Source organism: Miscanthus floridulus, chromosome 8, assembly GCF_019320115.1.
Source record: "Miscanthus floridulus cultivar M001 chromosome 8, ASM1932011v1, whole genome shotgun sequence".
In the NCBI taxonomy this organism is placed as follows: Eukaryota; Viridiplantae; Streptophyta; class Magnoliopsida; order Poales; family Poaceae; genus Miscanthus; species Miscanthus floridulus.
In genome coordinates, this window is record NC_089587.1 from 90623867 (window position 1) to 90633425 (window position 9559).

General features: G+C 46.2%; 1 protein-coding gene across 1 annotated transcript; it reads left to right on the top strand.

Annotated features, from left to right (window-relative positions):
• Positions 1–577: 577 nt before the first annotated feature.
• Positions 578–9154, top strand: LOC136476939 (glycerophosphodiester phosphodiesterase GDPD1, chloroplastic-like). The gene is made up of 7 exons (XM_066474920.1): positions 578–1432; positions 2434–2493; positions 2602–2682; positions 2778–2978; positions 3110–3205; positions 6884–7080; positions 7183–9154. The coding sequence occupies exons 1-7, from the start codon at positions 1133–1135 to the stop codon at positions 7400–7402; spliced, it is 1155 nt and encodes a 384-aa protein (XP_066331017.1). The 5' UTR covers positions 578–1132; the 3' UTR covers positions 7403–9154.
• The last annotated feature ends 405 nt before the right edge of the window (positions 9155–9559 follow it).

The following is a 9559-nucleotide window of genomic DNA, read 5'->3' on the forward strand; positions in this document are numbered from 1 at the left end:
CAACAAACTCTGTGCAGCTAGATCACCTCTGATCAAAAAGTGAAATTTCAAATCTACCTTGTAATCATCTAGCAGGCTAGCACAGCACATGAACAAACAAAGACCACAATGTTCAGAACCTAGCGCAGCTAAGCTGAAAAAATTAAAACCTTAATCGGCCATCGCTAACCAAAACGAGAATGCTCAGAACCAAGTCAAATCACCTCGCCCTGCTCAGAACCAAGTCAATCACCTCGCCCCCTTAACGATGCCTCTTAAGAGGCTTCAGATACAACACTGATTGCATAACGAGGCAGTGCTACAGCTACAAACAAATTGACCATCCCCTACACTGCACATGAAGCTATAACACAGAAAATCACAGCAGCACATCAGACCGCCACGAATCCATGTCCGATCACTGCAAATCGGTGCCGGCAAAATCAACAGCCGCATGCCCAGATAAAAAGCAGAACTCGGCCCTTACATGACGACAACAGCAGCAGCGCACGCCCGCCGATAACGCATCACGATTCACGAGCGGGAGGAACAAGTTCTCACCTGAAGGAACCGCTGCATCTCGGGGTTGTCCATGTCGCCTCCGTCTGCTTCTTTCTCTCCTTAAAACCCTAGCTCGGTTTTTGCTTGCAGAAGGGGATGGGGGATGCGGCCGCCGCCGGCTAGTACTAGTATATTGGAGTTGGAGTATACTTGTGATGATGACGTCACGATGAGATGAAAGATGAACTCTCTCCGTTCTCACTGGGCCAGAAAATCTTCTCGACCCAACCCAACCCACTAATTAATAAACAGAGCAGTACGGCCCAAGTAGATTTGGTTCTGGGCCGTCTTCAAACGCTACTAGGCTTTACGGGGCCACAATCTACCCAGCTGGAGTTCAGACTCCAGACGCCAGACGCCAGAAAGAATATTCTTGTCGGTTCAAACGGAATATGCCTTCCGAATAAACCCGCGCCGCGGCGGAACATTCCGCGAGCCGTCTCTCTCGTCGCTCCGCCCGCCCGGCGGCGGCGGTTGCGGGTCACGGTCAACGGGGTCTAAAAATATTCAAACATTAGTATTCGGACACCAGCGTTGCCAAATCGGGAAACGGGCGCGACGCGACGCGGTCGGGGCGGGGCGGGGATCCAAAATGGCGCTCCGGGGCCTGGCGGCGACCCGCGCGGCGGTCGGCCTCTGCCGGATCGCGGCGAGCGCGTCCTCGTCTTTGCCGTCTGCGGCGGCCGGCGGGAGGAGGGAGCGGGAGCTGCCGTTCGCGCTGGTGGCGGAGCGGGGGATGATGGTGGGCGGCCACCGCGGGATGGGGATGAACGCGGTGGGTGCGCCGCCCGGGGCGCCCGTCGGGGCCGCCAGGGAGCGGGAGAACACGCTGCTCTCCTTCGGCCGCGCCGCCGCGCACGCCGCCGTCGCCTTCGTCGAGTTCGACGTGCAGGTGCGCTCCTCGGTGTCTCGTTTGGGACCTTGTTCGGGTTTGGATTGGAGTTTGCAGTTACACCACAGCATTGCGATGCGAGAATGGTAATTGCGGTAGTGCGGTCGATCAAAAATGTGGGCGGCTGGGCCCTCCCCGGTCCGTGTCGCAATAATGGAAACGCGTGCTCTAGTGGATGCAACTTGCCACTGCCACCTAATTTCGTTGCGAACTTCATGACTATTCTCCATTTGGGACTTGGGACTTGGATGTTGTGCAGCACATGGTTGCAGTGCGTTACTCATATATATGCAAAGATTTCTGGCTAGCCAAATAAAAGCAAGCAAATAAGCAAACATGTTGTGAACTGGATTGTGAAACTGATTACTCTGTGTCACAATCTTGCAATGTGTGAGCATATTGCGACTTCTGTTCGAGTCCTAGTAAATGTTCTCTTCTGTAAATGTAACACGATTGTACCACAATGATGGTGGTGGACTGACTGTAAATGTTCTCTTCTGCTGAAGTTCTGCATGCGGCGAGTGTCAGGATTTGAAGGTGTTCATTGTCAAATACACAGATACTAGAGGTGTTTCTGTTTAAATTCTTGTAGTACTTACCACTAATCTGGTGGTCAGAGGTATGATTAGTTAGAGCATTCTCAACAGCAAGCACCTGCCAAATAAGTATGTGCAGTTGGCAACTTACCATGTTCGCTTGGCTGATAAGCCATGACTGAAAGTATTGTTGGCTGATTTGTTGTGAGAGAAAAATATTGTTCGTTGGTTGAAAAAGTATGGCTTATAAGCCAAGCGAACAGGGCAACTCGTAGCATATGTGTTGTGACTGCGCGCGATTTGCCTTTTTCCATTTTAAGATTTTATATAAGTGTAGTTCACCTGGTTGATTCCTCTTGAACAGTTTGCACTCCGTGACGTTGACCATGTTGTCTCTGAAGTCTGAGTTTATGAGACCAGACTGATCTGATGAAGAAACCATTAATCTCACCACCTCGTTTACAGGTCACAAAAGATGGCTGCCCAATAATCTTCCATGATGACTTCATCCTAACACAAGGAATTGTATGTTCTTTTTACCCATCCTAGCTTTGTTTCTGTACTATCCTGTTCATCTATTGTAGGGGAAAAAAACTCTTTAGTTAAAGCTGATTGTTGTTGCATGGTGTGTAGGGAGCTGTATGTGAAAGGCGTGTTACTGATCTTCTCTTGGAAGATTTCCTCTCTTATGGGACACAAAAGGAACCTCACAAGGTGTCATACCTTCTTGCTATTTTTTTCCATGCAAAGTCCATGAATGCATGCTCAAGGCACTGATATATTCACTCTCCTTTGCACTGGCCTTTCAGGTCTCCAAGCCTTTACTTAGACGGGCAGGAGATGGTAGAGTCCTTAATTGGAGTACAGAGGAAGATGATTCTCTTTGCACATTGCAAGAGGTCTTTCAACGTGTCAGTCCTCGCCTGGGATTTAACATTGAGCTGAAGTTTGATGACAGCATTATGTATCACATCAAAGACCTTGAGTGTGCTCTTAATGCTGTATTGCAAGTACAGCCTTTTCCCCTACTTCATATAGAGCTTAATACAGTATCAATTTATTTGCATCCAGTCTATTCACATCATTGCAGCACTAAGAGGTAATGACTGATGTCAATAAGGGTGTCGAATCATTTTGGCAGGTTGTTTTTCAGTATGCTAGGAACAGACCAGTCTTTTTCTCATCTTTCCATCCTGATGCGGCACAGATGATGCGGGAACTCCAGAGCTCATATCCTGTAATGTTTGAAACATCTGTTTTATGCCTGAAACTTTGAATTTCTTGTCAGGTTTCCTCAGTCTGTAGTATAGCTAGAGTATTGCGATGGTTATGAAATTCATTCATAGGCAAACTTGCAGTCAATCTTTAGCACATCAACTTTTCAAGACACAATCTGATTGTGAATACGCTTGCATCGTACTAGTATTCTGAGTGCACCATGGATCAGCTAGTTACCTTATCTTTAGGTAGCTGCAAATTGATAATGCTATATGTAAAATCTGAACCAAATCTCTGCTGATATTTGACAATTTAGTGTATGATGGAATTACTGTTGAATAAAATTTTGCTAGGCATTGTTTAAGTACGAGTGAATTGGCCATCTTTCCCCCATTAACTTAAGCTTTTTTATTTTCTCGAGTTAGAGTCTTGGCAGTCTTTTTTTTTAAGTAAAGGCAGGAGCTCTGCCGCTCAATTAAGAAGGAAATAGAGTTTTATGTACCGGCAACAATGGTGTGCCAAAAAACCCAGTCATAGGACCAACTCAAACACCGGACATAGAGCCAACACACAGAAGCCACCGCTCATGCGCTTGTTGATTTAGCCCGCACTACACATGGCTTCTGATTTTTAGACGCAGAAGCCGGTGCTTCTGATTTTTAGACGCCGGCGCAGGTCGAGTTCCTGCTGTGTGAGTGTCCTAAATTCCTGTGCTGCCTCAAGCTGTAGCAGCACCTCTTTGACGATGGCCAGCTGCAACCGTGTGTCCCCAACCTTCTCCCTACGCCACCGCTTAAGGCCTTTGGCCACTCGCGCTAATTTTGTGTCCAAGAGTGTGGACAACATAGAGAAGTACAAGGTGGCAAAGAAGACTGCAAAGTGAGCTGTAAGTGTGGCAGTGTGGCAAAGGGTAGAGCGTATGAGGATCTTTATCAACATTTGAGTACGAAGGAAGGAGAAAATGACATTTATAGGATGGCTAGGGTTCGTGAGAGAAAGACAAGGGACTTCAACCAAGTTAAGTGCATTAAGGATGAAAGGGAGCTTTTCTTGGCGAAGGAGGATGAGATCCGACATCGATGGCAAGAGTATTTTGACAAATTGTTCAATGGTGAGAATACGGACACAACCTTTCAGTTTGATGACTCTTTTGATGACACCAATAGGCGCTTTGTGCGGAGAATCCAAGAATCTGAGGTCAGAGAGGCGTTGAAAAGGATGAAAGGAGGCAAGGCGATGGGACCGGATGGTATCCCAATCGAGGTGTGGAGATGTCTCGGGGACATAGCTATAGTATGGCTCACCAAGTTGTTCAACCATATTTTTCGATCGAACAAGATGTCTGACGAGTGGAGAAGAAGTATATTGGTACCGATCTACAAGAATAAAGGGGATATTCAAAGTTGTATTAATTACCGAGGAATTAAGTTGATGAGCCATACTATGAAGCTATGGGAGAGAGTTATCGAGCATCGCTTGAGAGCAATAACACGGGTCTCTATGAACCAATTTGGTTTCATGCCCGGAAGATCAACCATGGAAGCCATTTTCTTAATAAGACAAGTTATGAGCGGTATAGGAAGAAGAAGAATGACCTACACATGGTTTTTATTGACTTGGAGAAGGCTTATGATAAAATTCCAATGAATGTTATGTGGTGGGCTTTGGACAAACATAAAGTCCCAACGAAGTACACTAGGTCATTAAGGACATGTACAACAATGTTGTGACTAGTGTTCGAACAAGTGATGGAGACACGGATGACTTCTCGATTAGGATATGACTACATCAAGGGTCAGCTTTGAGCCCTTATATGTTTGTCTTAGTGATGGATGAGGTCACAAGGGACATACAAGGGGACATCCTTTGGTGTATGCTTTTCGCGGGCGATGTAGTGCAAGTTGATGAAAACCAGACAGGAGTGAATCAGAAACTGAAGTTATGGCGGGAGACTTTGGAGTCCAAAGATTTTAGACTCAGTAGAACTAAAACTGAGTATATGAGATGTGATTTCGGCACTGCTACTCGGGAGGAGGAATATATTAATTTGGAAGGTCAAGTAGTTCCTAAAAAGGATATATTTCGATATTTAGGATCAATGCTACAGAGAGACGGGGATATTGATGAAGATGTTAGCCATAGAATCAAAACAGGGTGGATGAAGTAGCGCTAAGCATCTGATGTCCTATGTAACAAAAAGGTACTACAGAAGCTAAAAGGCAAGTTTTATAGGACGACGATTAGACCTGCTATGTTGTATGGTGCAGAATGTTGGCCTACGAAAAGATAACATGTTCAACAGATAAGTGTCGCGGAAATGCGTATGTTGCGTTGGATTTGCGGTCATACAAGAAGGGATCGAGTTCGGAACGATGATATACGTGATAGATTAGGGGTAGCACCAATTGAAGAAAAGCTTGTCTAACACCGGTTGAGATGGTTTGGATATGTCCAACGAAGACCTCCAGAGGCACCGGTGCGCAGTGGAATCCTAAGCTAGGATAGTAACGTGAAGAGAGGCAGAGGAAGACCGAAGCTGACTTGGGTAGAGGCAATAAAAGGAGACTTAAAATGATGGAATATACCCAAAGGCTTAGCCTTAGATAGGAGTGCTTGGAAGGATGGAATATACCCAAAGACTTTAGATTAACGTGCCTGAACCTTGATTGCTTCTACTGAGTTTCAACTCTAGCCTACCCCAAATTGTTTGAGACTTAAAGGCTTTGTTGTTGTTGTTGTTGTAACCGTTTGATGGGTAACAAAGAGTGTATAGGTTTACTCCAGACTTGTTCCACCAAGTCCCTGAAACCATCCATCTTGACCCAAAAATTTTCGAAGCGGAAGGTCTGGTTGTGGCAGTGCTCGAGTTCTCCCTGCAGGAGTAGCGGGGTGTGATCGGACATGAGAGAAGGCAAGGAGTGGAGAAAGCATGTTGGGATGGTTAATTCCCAATTAGTGGTGCAAAATAATATGTCGATTCTTGTTAATGTTGGATTGTCTTGCTCGTTGCTCCAAGTGAAACGACGTCCGTTGAGGCCTATCTCTTTTAGGTTCTGGTCGTCGATGACCGCTTTGAAGGAGGCCATGAGGCGACGGTTTAGACTGGAGTTGTTTTTGTCTTCTGCCTGGTAGATGAGATTAAAATCTCCTAGGATGAGCCATCTCCCATGGGCCGGGCAAGGAATAGCTGCAAGCTCCTGTAGAAATTGTAATTTTTTGGCGTCTCCCTGCGGGCCATAGACAACCGTAATTTGCCATTTGGTTCCATCTGCCCTCTTGGTGACTGTTGCAGTCACTGCATGTGTAGATAAATGTTGGTCGGAGAGCTGGAAGTAATCCTCATTGACCGCAATAAGAAGGCCGCCTCGTGTCTGAGTGGCTGGTAGTACACAATGAAATAAATAATTGCAACCGACTCCTGTTTCCACATTTGAGTAAATGAGGTTTTGGCTGAACTGGACAACTTCATACTAGATACATCTCGATCTTGACATTCAGAATAGTCATATCCATCTTTTTCCCTATTTTGCATTAGGTACTTTTCTTTACATGAAGTTTTGGGCTGAATTGAACAACATCATTACTAGATACATCTCGACATTCAGAATAACCATCTCCATCCTTTTCCCTATTTTGCATTAGGTACTTTTCTTAACTTTGAAAATAATAATCTCTCCTTTTCTGTATTTTGCATTAGGTACTTTTCCTAACAGAAGGAGGGACATCCAAACACCATGATTCAAGAAGGAATTCACTTGATGATGCCATCCTGGTATGCCTAGAGTATGATCTGCATGGGATCGTGTCAGAAGTGAGAGGCGTTCTCAAGAACCCGTCTGCAGTTGTCAGAGCACAAGAATCTAACCTTACACTTCTGACATATGGGCAGCTCAAGTAAGCAGCATATCGTTATAACGTTTCTTGTGTCCGTCAACCATTGCCTGTTCATCAATCATCTTACAACCTTCCTATGAATCTTGGTTGCATAATTCTCAGTAACATGTCGGAGGCAGTCTATATCCAGTACCTGATGGGCGTACATGGCGTCATCGTTGATCGGGTGGAGGAGATCTCAAATGCTGTGGCGGGTTTCGGTAAATCGGACCTCGGCCAGAGTGGTGGTGGTGTGGATGGAGCAAAGCATCAGGCCTTCTCGCAACAGCAGCTGGGGTTCTTGCTCCGGCTTATCCCTGAACTAATTGAGCAGCGAAATTGAAGGTACACCATATATACCCAAGTGACATCCCAGTTTTGGTCCTCCAAGCGGATGACAGGCATTCGTCTTTGGTCAATTGTTGTCCTGATAGGTCCAGTTTGACAGTTTAGGAGGTATATACTTGCGCTGAGTGCATACACGATTCTGTATAGTCCAAACTTGATTCCTGTTGGTACAGCCGACCATGGACCGTGGTCGATCTTGTTGCAAGTAGGTTCACCAAAAGGTTCAGCAATGTATGGTTGGAAATTTATAAGATTGTAATTCCGACATCCAGTTCTTGCCCGGGTATCTGTCTTCGGAATGCAAAGAAAGCAAGAACATGCATGTCTGCAGACTGCAGTCGCTTTCTTTTGAGTCCTAAGGAACTGGAGACTGGAGTCCTGAAGCTCTGCACGACCACATGTCCAGCGATCAGAGTCAGACACTGGCGCTGCAAAGGCAAAGCATTATGTTATACTAGCAGTTGTTTAGCACATGTAATGTAAGCACTGCACGCTCAAGATTCAGGACCTCCCCTGCTGCCGACCTGAACCGAATCATTGGTGCGCCACCAATTCAGTGCTCCACCTCCATGTGGCCCATCCGGCCATCCCCACGTGCAAAAGTTGTCTGCAGATGACTCATCGAGCATGCATGCTCTGTCAGCACAAGGGAAAGCGAGCACTGCACTTACGTCTGAGGTGAGAAGCTCCCCTGGCTGCCTCTCATGTCTTTCTCTTCTCCTGGACTAGTCCTGGCCATTGGAGGACCGAAAGATCTTGAGAACAGACAGGCCTAATAACACCTGAAAAGGATCAAACAGCCCATCGCTATCTGAATATATGCCCTACCTGATCTTCCCCGATCCGTGATGGGCAGAGATTGGCAGAGGGCAAGGGAAGAGGATCAGATCGTTGGCAGATCCATGGGATGGCAGGGTCCCCCGGCTGCACCCGAGACAAAGGCACCACACCACAGCCTAATTCTGGCGTCCCTGCTTTTGCCTAATCTGTCTTCCCATTAGACATATAGGCTGGTTCATTGCATTGCATTGCATGATATGTTCTTTGACTTCTTTAAAAGGCAGTTAGCTTTTGAATGATTGGAGTTACTTTTACCTCAACGACAATTTACCAGTGGTTAATATGAGCATTTCTTTTGGTTGATCCTGTCACTGTGGGTGACTGGGTGCATTGATGGATGGATCAGGCCTCAGGGGTGGCCAAGAGTCATAGAGTTGCTTCATGGCCAAGATCGCCATACGTCCATAGGTTTGGTCATCAGAGGCATGCAGCCCCACCCCAAAAGGCATCCACAGTGGGCTGCGCTGCAGTATGCAGGGACTGAGAAAGCAGCATGAAAAGGGGAAGGGTCAGAAGGTGCAAATGTGATGCATCATGCTTTGAAGAAAAGAGCATTTTCAGGCTTTAGCTTTTACTAATGGTTGCTGCTCAATTCTGACGTTCACATTGTCGTGGTGATTGTGGGTTTCAACTCTTGCAGACTTGTGATGCTGAATTGCCGAGGCCGCTATGTCACGATGCGGAGTGAGGGTTTCGTAACTGGAGGTGGCTTCTCCATGGAGGAAACGCCCAGTATTTTCCCCCAGCTCTTCTCCACAAAGACTGGTCCTCATTCACCTAACTGCTGATAGGTAGTAGTTTGCTTGCCCGCCTATTTTTTGCGAGATTTGAAAGTTTTGCTTTCTGTTCAAGGAACAAGCTAGTGACATCATTTCACACTAAGTGTATGATAGACTTTGTGAACTGAAACGACTCCCCCCTGATTTCAGTAGCCCCACAAGATTCGCGAGTTAATCCAAAACATGCTGAATGGGAATCAGCCTGGCCATCCATGAGGTCGCGTGTTGTTGAGCCGATATCGGGGACAGCAAATCGACGAAAAGAAATGCCGTCGATCGCGGTTTTTTTTTCTTCTTCTCCTGATCCTGCCTTGGTGCTGTCAACCATGGTCAATTTGTGGGTTCTGCCAACAATATTTGCCTAGTGCTCGCCTCAAGTGCTGAAGGTGACATGTTGCTTGAGCAGTCCAACTTCTGCCTAACCCTGTCATTGTTTCTGATCTGAGATATGATTACATGTACACATCATACTATTCAAACTGTTCTCTTATACACAATTAAGAACTTTATTTCTGAAATTGGATTTCAGGTTT

What these genes read in the sequence shown, in the direction of transcription:
- LOC136476939 (XM_066474920.1), top strand. Translation starts at nt 1,133, where the DNA reads ATGGCGCTCCGGGGCCTGGCGGCGACCCGCGCGGCGGTCGGCCTCTGC. An exon ending in CACAAAAGGAACCTCACAAG is followed by an intron (nt 2,683 to 2,777) that starts GTGTCATACCTT and finishes CTGGCCTTTCAG; the next exon opens with GTCTCCAAGCCTTTACTTAG. An exon ending in AACTCCAGAGCTCATATCCT is followed by an intron (nt 3,206 to 6,883) that starts GTAATGTTTGAA and finishes ATTTTGCATTAG; the next exon opens with GTACTTTTCCTAACAGAAGG.